Source organism: Leptodactylus fuscus, chromosome 8 (assembly GCF_031893055.1).
Source record: "Leptodactylus fuscus isolate aLepFus1 chromosome 8, aLepFus1.hap2, whole genome shotgun sequence".
Taxonomy (NCBI): Eukaryota; Metazoa; Chordata; class Amphibia; order Anura; family Leptodactylidae; genus Leptodactylus; species Leptodactylus fuscus.
In genome coordinates this window covers 21240837-21259941 of record NC_134272.1, presented here as the reverse complement: position 1 = coordinate 21259941, position 19105 = coordinate 21240837, and the positions used below count along the sequence as shown (strand labels likewise).

The following is a 19105-nucleotide window of genomic DNA, read 5'->3' as shown; positions in this document are numbered from 1 at the left end:
CAAATTAACACAGATAATAGGGCCCACCTGATGTTAAGGGACACGTGCGGGTGCAAGGCTCAATTCACCCTAAGGTCCAAAAACACTGCTGGTGAATTTTGTTAAGTTCAAAAGGACTCTGTTTAGATTTGGCTCAGTCACAGCTCCTCAACATGCCTTGGAAGACAAGGTTTCCTTTAGTGGCTCCATCTCAACAGGATGATGATGATGATGATGATGATGATGATGATGATGATGATGAAGCTTGGTTAAATCTGATGTCGGAAGGGAAAGTGGTTTCTGATCTACATCTAAAGTACTGGAGCATGTTGTTTGGACTATTAACACCTGGTCAGAACCCTCTAGAGGTAATGTAGAGTCCAATATTAGAGGACCATTACCGGTAGTAGTGGTTTCAGCCAATTCTCCCCCTTTGCGGTCCTCTAAATAAAAGTTACCCCCAGGACTTGATGCCAAAATGTTATCAATTTGACAGTCAAAATCAAGGTCAATGTCTGGGTCCTCAGTCCAATCCACTGCATCAATCCAACACAATGAGAGTGGTGGTTCTAGAACCTCCGTTTTAGGGGCTAGCGATTTTAAAGGGGCTAACACTCTGCTGGTGCAAGGCTCAACTCCCCCAAAGGGCAAAAAACTCTGCTGGTGCAAGGCTGAACTAAGTTAAAGGGCCTAAAATTATGCTGGTAAGAGGCTGAAGTCCCCTAAAGGCCCTCAATCTCTGCTGGTAGCTCAGCTTATGAGCCACATCACACACACACACACACATCCACAATGACAGTTCAGGGTGGGTACTGTTGGATTTCTCATTGCCTATTCCATCTGTGGTTGTCATGGGCAACGTGATTTAAAGGGGTGCTTGGTAATGTTTCTTTAGTGTCAAATTTGGGTTTCTGTCCATCTAATTGGGGAGGAAAGAAGGTTTCCAGGTGTTTTCCCACTTTCAGGCCGGGTTCACACGGAGTATTCTGGCTCGTGATTTGGTACGTAGACGCCGCGGGAGCTTTTGCGGGCCGTATACGCTCCCATTGTTTTCAAACAATGAAAAACAATGGGAGCGTATACGGCCCGCAAAAGCTCCCGCGGCGTCTATGTACCAAATCACGAGCCAGAATACTCTGTGTGAACCCGGCCTCATAGTGTTTTCTTTTGAGTGTGGAAAGTGTGTAGTTGATGGGCTGTGATGCTGGGGTAAAACAGTGACATGGGCTTGTTAGATGCCCCCAGGCATGCTTCCCCTGCTGTCCCAGTTGCATTGCAGGTGTTGGCATCATTTCCTGAGGTGTCATAGTGGACTTGTTGACCCTCCTGAGTCGAATTGTGGGCTCCCCTGAAACTAAGCATTTTTCCCCATAGACTATAATGGGGTTCGATATTTGTTCAAATAGTCGAATATTGAGCGGTTATTCGAAACGAATATCGAATATTTTACTGTTCGCTCATCTCTAATAATAATGCACAGCACCATGAAATTAATGGTGCTACATAAATAAATAAATAATAATAAAAAATCTAACACATTTGTAGACTTTCTGATCTACGTTCACGGTGTATTAGACAGGATTAGTAAATCTGCCTCATTCTAATATCTTACTTTTTCTCATGTATTAATCGTTATTAGAGATGAGCGAGTACTATTCGAAAAGGCCGTTCCAAATAGCACGCACCCATAGGAATGAATGGAAGTGGCCAGCACCCAGACTTTGCCGACGGCCGGCCACTTAACTCCCTGCGTGCCGGTTGCATCCATTCATTCCTATGGGTGCATGCTATTCGAAATGGGAGTTTCGAATAGTACTCACTCATGTCTAATCATTATCATACATCAAAGGAAACTACAAGAAGCTTCAATAGAAGGAGCAGGCCTCATTTATCATGCTTGTAAATACCTGGCAGGAGTCCTTGCTTCCGTCTGTGTAACCAGAACATATCATACCATCCAGGATGATGGGTTTGCTGCTGTTGGTGGTGGAGTTGACATGGTAATAGTTATCACATGTTGTTCGGTCAATGATTGGTGTCATCACCTTCTGGAGAGTCTTAGGGTACGGTAAGTTCACTAAGAAATAGAGAGAATTAAGGGCTAGGAATAGGGTTGGACTGGCACACCGGGGAACCGCTGAATCCCCAGGTGGGCCCTGAGCCCCAACTATTAATCCTCAATTTGTTAATGCCCCTCACCATCCTGATCGGTCCCTTAAGCAACGTATTTGCATTTACAAAATGAGGATTAATAGTGGTCACTACCTTCTTCTAGACCAGGCATCGGCAACCCCTGCACGCAGCACAGGACGCTCCTCCTTCTCTTACTATAGAGAGAGGAAAGCCCAAGAGGTGCGAGGACCCTGCTCCTGTGTTTGCATCCTGCATAGATGAGGAGGAGAGGAGAGGAGAGGAAGCTCCATACAGTAAAGTGAATGTAAAACACACAGGTACATGCTGGGATTACTGTTACTAGTAATGTCAGGCTTTTGGGGGTTATAAATTTAGTTTTAGTAACTCCATGTGCCTCACATTAATAACAATTAACCCCTTAATGTCCCTCATATTAACCCCTGTGTGCCTAACTTAAGAGTTACTAATATGTGTGACATATGGGGCTACTAATATAGGACCTCAATGATGAAGAAACCTAATTATTACCTCCATGTGTCTCATTTATCAGTAACCCTTATGTGAGGTACGCAGGGGTTAATGTGGTGTTGTGGTGTTTTGATTGTAAAATATAAAATAATCTTTCAATAAAAACTGCAGTTAAAAAAAAAAGTTTTACTCTAGAATAAAAAAAGGTGGGCATATTTGGTACTGAGGAGTAATAATTCATACTATAACACACATACTCATTGTACCTGCGTACCCTACCTTCCCTATACGGGGTCCAGCTGTAATGATCTTCAGCCTTGTGCTTCTACAGACACATGATTTTGAGAAGCTGCTTGAGGTAAAAGCCCCACATTGCGAAAATGCAGCATTGTTTTACAAGGACGTATATTTAGGTATTTGCAATATTAATAGTGAACTGTCCATAAAAGGTTGATGGGCGGTTCGGAAGTAGTTAGGGTCCATTCACACGGAGTAAACGCATGATTATTTTGGCAAAATACACGTGTAAAAATAAGATTTCCATTAACTTCCATGACATTTTTTACACATGTAAAAAATGCACCAAAAAACACATCAAAAAACGTGCGTGTTTTTTGGCACATATTTTAAATGTCTAGAAAATGTCATTGAAGTCAATAGGAGTCTTATTTTTACATATGTATTCTTTTTGCCAAAATGAGCGCGTGTTTTTATTCCGTGTGAATGGACTCTTAAGTAGCAAACTAGCCTGTGTGTTTGTGGCGTTAAATTTTTCACCAGTGTAATAATTTGGCTCCTAAATTCAATAACAATTCATAAAGCCACCTCTCACCTCCTGATTTTATTGTGCCCCAGCCGGTTACCCAGCATTCCATGCCACAGGGGAAGGTGACGGAGGCCGATGGCAGACAGATGGGCATGATGTACTTGGTGTAGGTGACAGGACTGGAGAGCTTCACCAGGGCGATGTTCACTTTGGATCCAGTACCTATATACCCGGGATGTACAATGATGCGACTAAGCTTAGAGATAACAGTATGATTATCCGACACTGATAACTGGTACGTCCCCAGGTATACGGTGTAGTCAGGTGGAGAGACAGAGCTGGGAATGATAAGATGTGATGATCATATACAATGTAATGTGACACAATATAATACAATATTCCCTTATCTATATCATGTATAATAGATGTATTATCATATATAACACTTACTATGCAAAGCAGTGAGCGGCAGTCAGGACCCACTGGCTGGAGATCAAGGACCCACCACAGATATGAGAGCCCAGGAACCGTAGACTGATCTGCCAGGGCCATTCTCCATCCGCAGCGTCTGTGCCCCCTACAATCCGGTTATTGACCAATGGAGATCCGCACACAGGTGGGGAGGGGGTCGCTGGAATTAAATAAAATCATAATAAACAGGTAGATTAAGAAAAGCGAAATTGTATAAATTACAAAACCAGAGGAATCCATTCTCTCTCTACAATCTATGGAGCTTGAAATCAGCAAATCAGTGCAATGTAATGTGGAATATTAATTCTGTTATGGGGATTATTGATTCCTTATGTAAGCCGATTACTGGTCAGGTAATGGAGGGGGTGTAAATCTCACCCAGACTACTCATGTGGGTGAGATAAGAAAACTCCAGGAATGTTTGTTCCTAGCAGACAACTTTCGTCTGCTGAGCATTTTGGTAACTGCTCAGTACTGGGCTGGATTTTTAGGAATGACAGGTAGGATTGGTAGTGGTATCTGTCATTCCACCCCCTCCAGTCCTTACTTTGGGGATGCTCCAGCAGCGACACAGCTGCAGAGAGTCTCTTCGTCAAGGAGGCTTAAAAAGCCAGCTCCAGCAGCAACACTTTGGCAGAGCTTGGCTGGAGAGCAAACAGAGAGGTCATATTCTTGGAGCTGTCCTGAATGATTCTACTGGCTTTTGATTTCTGTTATTCTAGGTGAAGTAACCTATTCTTTCTAAACTCATTTTATTGAAGGAGAAGTAACATAACAAACGATGCAATCAGGAAAATACAGGCAAATATCTTCAAAAATAAAATACAAAGTAAATTTCAAACAGACAAACAAACAAACATCTGCCACGCTGCCGTCCCGCCGCGGTTGGCCATCAGAACACACACAGGGAAATGCAGCAGGGGAGCAAAACAGTTCGACAACTCCTACTCAAGGTGAAAAGGTGCTCAGCGCCGAGCGCATGGAGGGAGGTGAGTACTGGGTAGCAGGAGAGGCACACCACGCTCCCCAAACCTTAAAGAATTTCTGGGGGCAGCCCCTACCCTTATATATAATTTTATTAAAAGGGAGGATTGAATTGACCAATCTCCACCACTGAGATACCGATGGAGACTGCGAGGCCATCCACCGGAGGGAATGGCCTTCCTGGCATAAAACAAACCCTCCCAGAGGAAGATCCGGACGTGATGTTGCCACAGCTCCTCTTCAAGTACACCAAACAGACAGACTTCGGGAGAGAGTGGAACAGGACGGCCCAAAACATCGGTAGAAGGTCCACCACCCCTCTCCAGAAGGCCTGCACAACAGGGCAACGACACACCATGTGCCAGAAGTCCACCTGAGGACACGGACACCTGAGGCAGTTTGGGCCAGGTAGACAACCCATCTTAAAAAGATGGGCCGGGGTCAGGTAACACTGATGTAAAATAAATATTTGAATCAATTTATTATTAGCCGAGGGTGAAACGTACAAAGAAGATTCCTGAAACGTCTCATCCGTCAGCTCCGGGATATTGGTGCGCCACCGTGCCAGGGATGGGGCCTCGGTCAAGGAGACCTTTGCGTAAATTAAATACTCATAAAGAGCAGAAATCAGACCCCTCGGACCCTGGGAACAGTGCACACCAATAAGCGGGTATTCAGAAATAACACATGGCTGAGCGGGGAATATGGAGGAGAGGGCATGCCGTGTTTGGAGAAAGCGAAAGAATTGATGGCGGGGGATTTCACGTGAGGAGACTAGGGAATCAAATATAACAAAGACACCTTGTTAGTATAAATCTGATAAGGAGGACACACCATAACGGGACCAGGACTGGGCATCAGGCAATCTATGGAGGTTGGGCAAACCAGTGTTGTCCCATAGAGGGGTCTCCGCAGGGATGACACTTTCCTGGCTTGCTTCCAGACTTGCGCTGCCAAAGAGTGAAGGGCAAAAGTCTGATCCTAAACAGTCGAGGATGTTCCAACACAGGCCACAAGATACGCAAGTCCAGATGGTGAACCAGGTGGGCCTCGATTCCCACAAGCAGTCCAGGGGAGAGCCAGGGTTTGAGAAAACGAAGCTGTCCAGCTAAGTAATAAAGGAGCAGATCGGGGAGAGATGTACCACCGAGCTGGTTCGGCCTCCGGAGGGTAGACAAGCTCAAGTTAGACCTGGAGTGGCCCACACAAAGGAGGACGTCAGAGAGTCCATCTGTTGGAAGAACCAGAGAGGCATGGGCACAGCTGAGTGGCTCAAGACATATAAACACTTGGGCAAAACTATCATTTTAATCAGGTTAATACGACCCGCTACGATCAGGGGCAACGCAGCCCAGATCTGGAATTTAATCCTAAAATGAGAGATGAGTGGGAACACATTTAGATCCAGGAACCTGTTATGGTCCCTAGGAAGAACTATACCAAGATATTTACAGGCCTGAACAACCGGAAGCCCACACATCATGGTGCCCCCCACCGCCACTGAAGCCCGGCTAATGGGCATATAAGAGGATTTAGACCAATTAGTGCGGAGGTCAGAGTAATTACCAAATACATCTACAGTCCTATGAAAAAGTTTGGGCACCCCTATTAATCTTAATCATTTTTAGTTCTAAATATTTTGGTGTTTGCAGCAGCCATTTCAGTTTGATATATCTAATAACTGATGGACACAGTAATATTTCAGGATTGAAATGAGGTTTATTGTACTAACAGAAAATGCGCAATATGCATTAAACCAAAATTTGACCGGTGCAAAAGTATGGGCACCTCAACAGAAAAGTGACATTAATATTTAGTACATCCTCCTTTTGCAAAGATAACAGCCTCTAGTCGCTTCCTGTAGCTTTTAATCAGTTCCTGGATCCTGGATAAAGGTATTTTGGACAAACAATTCAAGTTCAGTTAAGTTAGATGGTCGCCGAGCATGGACAGCCCGCTTCAAATCATCCCACAGATGTTCAATGATATTCAGGTCTGGGGACTGGGATGGCCATTCCAGAACATTGTAATTGTTCCTCTGCATGAATGCCTGAGGATTTGGAGCGGTGTTTTGGATCATTGTCTTGCTGAAATATCCATCCCCGGCGTAACTTCAACTTCGTCACTGATTCTTGAACATTATTCTCAAGAATCTGCTGATACTGAGTGGAATCCATGCGACCCTCAACTTTAACAAGATTCCCGATGCCGGCATTGGCCACACAGCCCCAAAGAATGATGGAACCTCCACCAAATTTTACAGTGGGTAGCATGTGTTTTTCTTGGAATGCTGTTTCTTTTTGGACGCCATGCATAACGCCTTTTTTTATAACCAAACAACTCAATTTTTGTTTCCAAAATGAAGCTGCCTTGTCCAAATGTGCTTTTTCATACCTCAGGCAACTCTATTTGTGGCGTACATGCAGAAACGGCTTCTTTCTCATCACTCTCCCATACAGCTTCTATTTGTGCAAAGTGCGCTGTATAGTTGACCGATGCACAGTGACACCATCTGCAGCAAGATGATGCTGCAGCTCTTTGGAGGTGGTCTGTGGATTGTCCTTGACTGTTCTCACCATTCTTCTTCTCTGCCTTTCTGATATTTTTCTTGGCCTGCCACTTCTGGGCTTAACAAGAACTGTCCCTGTGGTCTTCCATTTCCTTACTATGTTCCTCACAGTGGAAACTGACAGGTTAAATCTCTGAGACAACTTTTTGTATCCTTCCCCTGAACAACTATGTTGAACAATCTTTGTTTTCAGATCATTTGAGAGTGGGCTGTCCATGCTCAGCGACCATCAAACTTAACTGAACTCGAATTGTTTTGTAGAAAGAAATGGTCCAAAATACCTTCATCCAGGATCCAGGAACTGATTAAAAGCTACAGGAAGCGACTAGAGGCTGTTATCTTTGCAAAAGGAGGATGTACTAAATATTAATGTCACTTTTCTGTTGAGGTGCCCATATTTTTGCACCGGTCAAATTTTGGTTTAATGCATATTGCGCATTTTCTGTTAGTACAATAAACCTCATTTCAATCCTGAAATATTACTGTGTCCATCAGTTATTAGATATATCAAACTGAAATGGCTGTTGCAAACACTAAAATATTTAGAACTAACGATGATTAAGATTAATAGGGGTGCCCAAACTTTTTCATAGGACTGTATAAGCTCCATGGCCCGAGGCAACGATACAGAGGGATTAGTCAAGAAGAGGAGATCATCGGCATAAAGCGCGACTCTCTTCTCCCGGGAGCCAATGAGAATACCCCAGTAGACAGGGTCTCACCTAAGAAGTATGGCCAGGGGTTCTACAGGTAGAGTGAACAGCAGCGGCTTTAGTGGACAGCCCTGCTGCGTGCCTCTACCTAGTGAAAAATACAGGGACAGCGAGCCATTGATGGACAAAGCCGCCCTAGGAGAATGGTACAGAAGGGACACCCATGTAATGAAGCTGTCACCAAAGCCATATCGCTTCAGAGAGTGCAAAAGAAAAGGTGTGTACACCTGGCATGCAGCCCGCAGAGCAACGTCCTAATCAGTACTGTTAATCAGACGAGCCAGAAGAGGGCGTGGGGGAGCCCCTTGGGGAGGTGGTGTAGCAGGGACTCTATGGGCCCTTTCAACAGCAAATATCGATGAAAAATACGCTTCTGGGAGGGTATCTTGCAGCCACTTCTCTATAAAGGAGCAGGGGTCAGCGCCCTCAGCCCGCTCCCGGAGGTCCAAAATCTGTAAGTTATTGCGGCATAGTCTGTTCTCCAAGTCATCTGTTCTTTGCGTCCAGAGGGTCGCCGTCCGCTCCAGCTCCTGAATCCTGGCAGGAAGAGTTTGAATGGAGTCTTCCACTTGGGAAACACAGTCCTCCACTTCACCCACCCTCCCCCCTAGAGTCTGAAAGTCCTGGCGGAGAAAACCAAGGTCAATTTTGACTTATTCGATCTTGCCAGTCAGGGAGGAAGTGCCAGCCTAGATGGCTTCCAACAGCTGAGCAGTGACCTGTTTCAGGGTGGGCTCGGCATCTTCCACAGATGGGCCAGGAGGAGAGACAGTAGGAGAAATGGAGGAAGGAGGTGGCAGATCTAGCGCACCCCCGTAGGCGTTCGGAGGCAGGGGTGGACTGCGGGCGAATCATCTTGGAGAGTCCGCTGCCACCCTTTTTCTGTGTGGCGGAGGTAGGTATGGTGGCGGATACAGAGGACTAAGTCCACAAAGGGCAAAGGCCAACAGGTCCAATAGTAAAAACAGACAACGCAAAATGGAGACAGCAGTAGATGAAAATGTGTGTAAAGGTGGTCCAAGAAATTAGATACGACAGTCCCAGGTCCAGGAGCGAGCGGGGTAGACAGCCAGGAAGGGGGACGACAGAAGGCACAAGGGACAGGGCACCCGGAGGGACCAGCTGAGGGCCACAAAACAGCAGGGGATCACCAGCAGGGACCAGGCACTCCACTATGGGGCAGTCTGTGTGCAGGCAGCAGAAGCAAAGGAGACAGCCCCGGCCGGGGCTACACTCAACAACACGTCGGAAGCAGAGTGCAGGACATGCAGGAGTCGAGGCAGCGCAGCACAGTCCAGGAGAGGCGGAGGGGAACACCACAGCAGCCGGCAAACAGACGCGAGAGAAGCAGCGCAGCCAGGACCCAGAGCAGACAGGAGAGCGCATCTCAGCAGCACACCGGAAGGAGGAAAAGAAGATGGCCAGAGGCGGCGTGGCAAGGAGTAGGCTGCAAACTTCCCAGGCACACCACACGGGGGGATCGTCACCGCGGAGGGCCACAGTAAGCGGATCGATGCTGGAGGTAAGTACACAAGCCAAGGGGCCCAGGAACCAGGGATGACAGACTGTAGGCAGGATAGATGAGTCGGCTTAGGACGGAGCACATGCTACATGCGTCTGCGCAACACCGCGAGTCAGCCATGCCCCGATGTAACCTATTCTATGTTTAGTTAGAGCCTAGCCGGGCAGGTATTTATTTTTGTATTGTTTCCTTTTGTTGCTGCACTGCCTTTTTGAGTGAAAATAAACTGTACCTTTGTTTTGGACTAAAAGAAACTGGACTTGTGTGTCTATGCCACCCCACCTAGCAATCCCAGACCCTGACACTTATTATCAAAAATAGAAGGTAAATAATCTAGAAGGAAATGAGTCTACTCTTGATAAACATCTTCCCCGAGTCTTGGCTTCATTGTAGCGTCTCCGCCTTACCTGGTGATGTAGAGTTTTCAACATCTGCGCCACAGACAAGGGAAGGTGGAGGAATATTTACAAGGTCAGTGAAGATCACATCTGGAACATAGTTCTGGATCCATAATGTATAGGCTGTAACCAGGGTGTACACCACAGGGCGATATGATAGAGCACATCCAGCTCCCCAACTTACAATTCCAGCTTGGTACCAGGCACCCTGTACCTGACACACTAGGGGTCCACCGCCGTCTCCCTGGAAGACATCAATGATGCTACTGAAATCTCCACCAATCAATCAATCATTGATCAGATCAATATTATATCATCAGATCAATATTATCAGAACAGAACAAACAGACCAGTAGATCAGAGTCAGAGGAAATGTTGAAAATAAAGCAAAATTCACTCAGATAAAACCATCCTGATCTGGCAGGGGGACAAACAGAAAGTAATAATGAAGGTTCTGTACTGAAAGTGAAACTTCCATCACACTGTGCCTGGACCATCTACATACAGTAGTCATTGACTTCTTTTCTTGGTGCTGTCCAGACACTTTCTTCCATATCTGGTAATAGGACACATGAGCCGCCTATCCCATAATAATCTACACTACAAATGCTCCACATTTATTATTTGTTTTAGATACTTTTTTGCACCTTGTTCAAGAAGGGGGAATGACCTAGTCTGGTAAAAATTTTGATGCATGGACCTACATTTACTATTGTGGTTCCAACTAGACACTATCACAAACGTGGTGCGTCTTTGGTGTACATAGTTTGGGACAAAATTTTTCAACTTGCTAGACATGTTGGTGTAAATTCTCTGAAAAAGGAGCACAATGTGCCAAAAATACACCAACATTGTGTCCTAAAAATGTATCTCAAAGTAAGCCAACTGGAGGATGATGTAAACTTTGAGTAGACAGTAAAGAATGCTCCAGATTTACCATCCAACTCCAGTCACTGTGATAAATCTGCCAATCCCTTCCCTGGCTACCCATTGCCCAGCGAATGGAGTTCAATTTACTAACCGTGACATACAAAGCCATCCACAACCTGTCCCCTCCATATACTCTGACCTAATCTCCCATTACCATCTCACATGTAACCTTAGATCCTCCAAAGACCTCCTACTCCGCTCTGCTATTATCCGATCTTTACACCACCGTCTCCAAGATTTCTCTCATGCATCCCCCATACTCTGGAACTCCTTACCAAGAAACATTGTATGCGCCGCGCTAGTTTGCGGCCGTGAATAAATGCACGGCCGCAAACTAGCGCGGCGCGTACGATTGAAATCAATGGGAGCGTGTACGGCCCGCAAAGGGTCCCGCGGCGTCTACGTGCCACAATCGAATGGGCTCAAAGCAATCGGTTGGAAAATGTTTGAATGAAGATATAAAAACTGATGTGGAAATTGGTATATATGAACCACAAATTGTCAAACTTAGAATTGTGAGACCATGATATTAAAAGTACGTAGAATAAATACGCGCCAGCATAATTCATTGTGTGAGAGTTTCTTTTTTTTATTTTGTTTTTAAATGATTCTATGGAAAGGAGAAAGAAGCAATAGCTTCTGCTCATAAAAAATAAATAAATAAATGTCATGTGATAAAAATCGATGATAAAAATAAATTAAAATGGTAATGCTGGTGGTATTGTCTAGCAACCATGTCGGGTTATTATATAATGGGATCTGGTGGGTAGATAAAATTAATTAAATTATTGTCCTGGATCAAGGACAATAATTTAGAATCATAGAATCATTTAAAAAAAAAAAAAAAGAAACTCTCAAAATGAATTATGCTGGTGCGTATTTATTCTACGTACTTTTAATATCATGGTCTCAGCATTCTAAGTTTGACAATTTGTGGTTCATATATACCAATTTCTAGATCAGTTTTTATATCTTCTTTCAAACATTGTCCAACCGATTGCATTGAGCCCATTTGGTTGTGCCTATATAGGGCATGATGCATCCTTGGGTTGGTTGCTCAAGGGTTTTTTTGTTCTTATTTTTATTGTTATGTAGGATTCTCTTTGTCTTTTCTATTGCTGCAGTGATTTGTGCACTTGAAAAAGGGTGTTCTACAACCGAAACGCGTTGTGCTGTACTGTATTTTATCCCATTAAAGTTGGTCCTATCAACACGATTGTTTCCTGTTTTTTTGCTCTTCCTGCACAACCTTCGAACGCGGATCCTTGCCTCCATCTTTTATCCTCATTTGCACTTACCTTACAGGGGCTCTTGCTTCCGTCTTTGTAACCAGCACATATCATGTCTTCCAGGATGATGGTTATGATGCTGCTGGTGGCATGGTTCACATGGTAGTAGTTATCACATGTTGTTCGGTCAATGATTGGAGTCATCACCTTCTGGAGAGTCTTAGGGTACGGTAAGTTCACTAGGAAATAGAGAGAATTAAGGGCTAAGAACCGGGTCAGACTGGCCCACCGGGAAACCGTCGAATCCCCTGGTGAGCCCCAACTATTAATCCTCATTTTGTTAATTCAAATGCATTGGTCAGGGGCCCGATCATGCCCCTCACCATCCTGATCAGTCCTTTACACAATGCATTTGCATTGGCAAAATGGGTATTAATAGTGGTCCCTACCTTTTTCTAGACCAGGTGTCGGCAACACCTGCATGCAGCACAGGACCTGCATATACAGTGTTGGTCAAAAGTATTGGCACCCCTGCAATTCCTCAGATAATACTCATTTTCTTCCAGAAAATTATTGCAAGCACAAATTCTTTGGTATTATTATCTTCATTTAATTTGTCTTCAATGGAAAACCACAAAAACAATTGTCAAAAAGCCAAATTGGATATAATTCCACACTAAACATAAAAAGGGGGAGGACAAAAGTATTGGCACTGTTTGAAAAATCATGTGATGCTTCTCTAATTTGTGTAATTTACAGCACCTGTTACTTACCTGAGGCACCTAACAGGTGGTGGCAATAACTAAATCACACTTGCAGCCAGTTGAAATGGATTAAAGTTGACTCAACCTCTGTCCTGTGTCCTTGTGTGTACCACATTGAGCATAGAGAAAAGAAAGAAGACCAAAAAACTGTCTGAGAACTTGAGAAGCAAAATTGTGAGGAACCATGAGCAATCTCAAGGCTACAAGTCCATCTCCAAAGACCTGAATGTTCCTGTGTCTACCATGCGCAGTGTCATCAAGAAGTTTAAAGCCCATGGCACTGTGGCTAACCTCCCTAGATGTGGATGGAAAAGAAAAATTGACAAGAGATTTCAACGCAAGATTGTGCAGATGGTGGATAAAGAACCTCGACTAACATCCAAACAAGTTCAAGCTGTCCTGCAGTCCGAGGGTACAACAGTGTCACCCCGTACTATCCGTCAGCGTCTGAATGAAAAGGGACTGTATGGTAGGAGACCCAGGAAGACCCCACTTCTTACCCAGAGACATAAGAAAGCCAGGCTGGAGTTTGCCAAAACTTACCTGAGAAAGCCAAAAACGTTTTGGAAGAATGTTCTCTGGTCAGATGAGACAAAAGTAGGAAAAGGCATCAACATAGAGTTTACAGGAAAGAAAAAGAGGCCTTCAAAGAAAAGAACACGTTCCCTACAGTCAAACATGGCGGAGGTTCCCTGATGTTTTGGGGTTGCTTTTCTGCCTCTGGCACTGGACTGCTTGACCATGTGCATGGCATTATGAAGTCTGAAGACTACCAACACATTGTGCAGCATAATGTAGGGCCCAGCTGGTCTCCCTCAGAGGTCATGGGTCTTCCAGCAGGACAATGACCCAAAACACACTTCAGGTCAGCACTAGAAAATGGTTTGAGAGAAAGCACTGGAGACTTGCAAAGTGGCCAGCAATGAGTCCAGACCTGAATCCCATAGAACACCTGTGGGGGAGAGATCTCTTGATGGCAGTTTGGAGAAGGCCTCCTTCACACCTCAGGGGGGACCTGGAGCAGTTTGCCAAAGAAGAATGGTCTAAAATTCCAGCAGAGCCTTGTAAGAAACTCATTGCTGGTTACCGGAAGCGGTTGTTCGCAGTTATTTTGTCTAAAGGTTGTACTACCAAGTATTAGGCTGAGGGTGCCAATACTTTTGTCCGGCCCATTTTTGGAGTTTTGTGTAAAATCATCAATGATTTGACTTTTTTTCATTCTCTTTTGTGTTTTTTCATTGCAAGCAAAATAAATGAAGATATTAATACCAAAGAGTTTGTGCTTGCAATCATTTTCTGGAAGAAACTGAGTATTATCTGACAGAATTGCAGGGGGGCCAATACTTTTGGCCAAAACTGTAGAACAAAAAATGGTTATATGTAAACGCATTACCCTTCTCGCAACCGGCATGCTTGACCACTATAACATTCTCAGTTAAGCTGAGGAAAAAATATATAAATAAAAATAAAATGTAAAAAAATAAATATAAGGGAGGAGTCAAAACTGGCAGCAAAATTATAAATTTAACAAATTTTGCTACAATATATTGTGTGCGGTCACATCAAGGGTTAATTCAAAGATGTACAGTGGGTAGCCCAAAGCGTATAATGCATAAAATATAATATTGCGGTAGATGAACTTGTTCAATGCCGGCAAATGTCAAACAATTGGCCTCTCCATTGTGTGTCTGGCGAACATATTTTATTATCAGTTGAATACAAGTATCCATACTACTTTGAGAGCAGTGAATACATAAATCCTTATTATGATTAGGTCCGGTACTCTATAGGGAGGAGTCAACACAAGAGAGGCAGCACAGGTCTCCCACTGATTGGTTATCAGCAAATCTTCACTCCAGCTTCCAAATTAAGTTTGATTGAAGTTGTATGTATAAAATTCTGGTAGTTCGAGTCTGTTTCATTGCATGTAAGGCTTGAGAAAGCGCTTCTAACAGCGCGAAACGGCTGTTGCCTCAATGCCTATATGCTATCGCTCCCTCTCAGAAAATGCTTTTAATATGCCAAAATAAAGGACTGAGTTTTTAAGAAAAAACCTCTGAGAACTACAACTCCCAACAGCTCAAGTGTGTGAAACACTTAGAATATTGAGAAACTCACTGGACTGAGGCCTAGTGAATGCAAGATTCCTGGAGGCTCAGTAACATACAGAGTTGGGGTGGGTGTCTGCATCCAGCATCCCAAAGAACTCGCATTACCTGCTGTCCTCAGTTGTACTAAACCTCTGAGCTCCTGGAATCTAGTACCAGAACAAATCTATTAGAGAGTGTGAGCAGCAGTGGAAGGCTGAATCATACTAGTGGTAAAAAGGAAGACTGGCATCTCACTATACTGGAGCAAGGTGAATCCTCCTGTAACATCTGTTATCTCCTGCTGACTACAAAAGTAAACCATAAGTGTTTGCTTAACCCCCGTCTGGACGGTATTCGTTCATTGATCATCGCTCCTCTGTTACTCCTGCTGGAAATCACCCCTTCCTCACCTATATCATCTGGCCCTGGGACCTGCCCTGGTTGAGGAGGGTATAACATCTGGCACTGCGTCACCACCTATTCCCAGAGGCCCTGCCTACAGTGTCTGGCTTCACCCCAAGCCAAAACCCCAACTGGCATCACGACAAACTTATTTTTCTTTATTACCGTATTTTTCGGACTATAAGACGCACTTTTTTCCCCCCAAATTTGGGGGGAAAAGAAGGGTGCGTCTTATAGGCCGAATGTGGCGCCTGGCATCCGCTGTAATAGAGAGGCGGAAGCCGGCAAGTGATAGACGCCGGGGCCTGAGACATCGCTGCCCTGCCCTGCATGAAGCCAGCAGCGGGAGGAGTGATGCTATTCTGCTCCTCCGTCCCCCCGCCGCTGGCTTCATGCAGGGCAGGGCAGCGATGTCTCAGGCCCCGGCGTCTATCCCTCCCCGGCATCCGCCTCTCTAGTACAGCGGATGCCGGGTCAGTATCAGCGGCCCCTTCTCCCCCGGGGCCGGTCCCCACCGGCCCCGTACCTGTAAAGTTGCAGGCCGGCTCCTGCGCGGCGATATCGCAGGAGCCGACCTGTTCGGGTGACAGCCGGGAGCCTAATGAGGCTCCCAGGCCTGTCACTGCTGTATACCAGCCGTAATACTAATAGACAGAATGTCCCATAGACGGCAATACAGTTGTATTGCCGTCTATGGGACTTGCGATCAAGTGACCGCAGGTTCAAGCCCCCGGGGGGGAATAAAATAGTAAAAAAAAAAAAAAAAAAAAAAGCTTTAAAAATATATAATAAAAATATGAAATAAATAAAAGTTCTAAATTTGAGAGCTCTCTGATGAACCCCTACATTAGTAGGTGCTCTCTCTTTTGGGGAAAATTGCTAGTAGATTTCATGGGTAGGGAAGCCCCCTGGCACTACACACCACTAGGGGTTAACTAAATATAACAATATATAACAATGTATTCCTCTCTACGCGTTACCACGAGTCGGACTCGCTTCTATACTGCAGCCCACCATCAGGGCTGCAGGAAATGTGGTTTTAACCGCAATTCATTATTTTTCTTTGACGCTCTATTTACTATCTTGATATTACTCTCCTGAGGAGTACATAACGAAACGCGTAGAGAGGGATACATTGTTATATATTGTTATATTTAGTTAACCCCTAGTGGTGTGTAGTGCCAGGGGGCTTCCCTACCCATGAAATCTACTAGCAATTTTCCCCAAAAGAGAGAGCACCTACTAATGTAGGGGTTCATCAGAGAGCTCTCAGGGGCTTAGTATATGAGGTGTGATGGGATACATTGTTACAGCCCAAGAAACAATACCAGGGTTAAAAACTATCCATGTTAGTATCACCTCATACTGACCGACCAAATCAATACAAGCTAGGAGTGCAGTTTCGGGTGGGGCAGAACCGAGTGTCAGTGGGGTAATGGAGTGAGGGTTTTCTATGAGTTCTAATGTTTAGAGATCGCTAGTGTGGCAATAACATAGGACTAATTAAAGAAACCCGTACCATCCCCTCCTATTTAATAACCTATGTGTGATTTAGGGTGGGAGCATGGGTGAGTGTTTATCCCTACCCCCACCCTTTGTTTGGTTTTTATTGTATGTCTAAAGGGAACGAGTTCCTATTTTTAGTCAGACTATTAAAAGTTATGTTTTAGTACATTTTTGTTCCAGGAGTACCAGTTTATGTGTTACGAATCAATAAATAAATAGTTTTACTCCATAATAAAAAGGTGGGCATATTTAGTACTGTGGAGTAATAATTCATACTATAACACACACATACACATTGTACCTGCGCACCCTACCTTCCCTATACGGAGTCCAGCTGTAGTGATATTCAGCCTTCTGCTTCTACAGACACATGATTTTGTGAAGCTGCTTAAGGCAAAAGCCCCACATTGAGAAAATGCAGCATTTTCTTACAAGGACGTATAGATAGGTCTTTGCATTAATAATGTACCGTCCAATGTAATAATTTGGCTCCTACACTCAATAACTGCTCCTAAATCGGCCCCTCACCTCCTGAGTTTATTGTGCCCCAGCCGGTTACCCAGCATTCCATGCCACAGGGGAAGGTGACGGAGGCTGATGGCAGACAGATGGGCATGATGTACTTGGTGTAGGTGACAGGACTGGAGAGCTTCACCAGAGCGATGTCTCCTTTGAATCCAATATCTGTATACCAGGGATGTATGATGATGTCACTAACATTAGAGATGACGGTATGATTATCCGGCACTGATAACTGGTACGTCCCCAGGTATACGGTGTAGTCAGGTGGAGAGTCAGAGCTGGGAAGGATAAGATGTGATGATCATATACAATGTAACGTGACACAACAGATTACAATATTCCCTTATCTATCTCATGTATAATAGATGTATTATCATATATAACACTTACTTTCCAAAGCAGTGAGCGGCAGTCAGGACCCACTGGCTGGAGATCAAGGACCCACCACAGATATGAGAGCCCTGGTATTGCAGACTGACCTGCCAGGGCCATTCTCCATCCGCAGCGTCTGTGCCCCCTACTATCCGGTTATTGACCAATGGAGATCCGCACACAGGTGGGGAGGGGGTCGCTGGAATTAAGTAAAATCATAATGAACTGGCAGATTAAGAAAAGTGAAATTGTATAAATTACAAAAACAGAGGAATCCATTCTCTCTCTATGATCTATGGAGCTTGAAATCAGCAAATCAGTGTAATGTTGTTTTAATGAATTGTATTACTTTGTTCCTTTAGTAATATTGTCTGATTTTGTAAAAAAAAAAATAAAAAAAAATAAATCAATATAGTCTTGATGCTCAATTCTGTCTAATGCTGGATCTGATATTAATATCAGTACATGTAGTCAGAGTGAGATCGGTGCACAGAAGAACAAGGAAACCTGCTGGCTGGTGAGCTGCTGCTTTCTGTTATCTGCCTATTATTTGTCTTACATTGTAATATGGAATATTATTTCTGTTATGGAGATTATTGATTCCTTATTACCAAAAATAGAAGGTAGAGGAAATAATCTAGAAGAAAATGAGTCTACTCATGATAAACATCTTCCCTGAGTCTTGGCTTCATTGTAGCGTCTCCTCCTTACCTGGTGATGTAGAGTTCTCAACACCTGAGCCACAGACAAGGGAAGGTGGAGGAATATTTACAAGGTCAGTGAAGGTCACATCTGGCACCAACATCTGGATCAATGAAGTATAGACTGGTACCAGGGTGTACACCCCAGGGTGATATGATAAAGCACAACCAGCTCCCCAGCTTACAATTCCAGCTTGGTACCAGGCGCCCTGGACCTTACACACTAGGGGTCCCCCGGAGTCTCCCTGGAAGACATCAATGATTCTACTGAAATCTCCACCAATAGATCAATATTTTCAGAACTGAACAAACACATCAGTGGATCAGAGTCAGAGGAAATGTTGAAAATAAAGCAAAATTCACTGTGATAAAACCATCCTGATCTGGCAGGGGGACAAACAGAAAGCAATAATGAAGGTTCTGTACTGAAGGTGAAACTTCCATCACACTGAGCCCGGACCATCTACATACAGTAGCCATTGACTTCTTTTCTTGGTGCTGTCCAGAAACTTTCCTCTATTTCCAGTTATAAGACACATGAGCTGCCCATCCCGTAATAATCTACACTACAAATGCTCCACATTTA

The 19105-nt window shown here is 44.3% G+C and overlaps 1 protein-coding gene across 1 annotated transcript in view; it reads right to left on the bottom strand.

Annotated features, from left to right (window-relative positions):
* The window catches only part of LOC142217177 (transmembrane protease serine 9-like), a 71922-nt gene that overhangs the window by 16310 nt on the left and 36507 nt on the right, over positions 1-19105 (bottom strand). Inside the window, exons 7-14 of the mRNA XM_075285367.1 lie at positions 18530-18764; positions 17837-18017; positions 17453-17724; positions 12232-12401; positions 10013-10247; positions 3797-3977; positions 3413-3684; positions 1887-2056 (exon numbers count right to left, since the gene is read on the bottom strand). Coding sequence (XP_075141468.1) covers positions 1887-2056; positions 3413-3684; positions 3797-3977; positions 10013-10247; positions 12232-12401; positions 17453-17724; positions 17837-18017; positions 18530-18764 — 1716 coding nt within the window. The remainder of the gene's footprint in view (positions 1-1886; positions 2057-3412; positions 3685-3796; positions 3978-10012; positions 10248-12231; positions 12402-17452; positions 17725-17836; positions 18018-18529; positions 18765-19105) is intronic.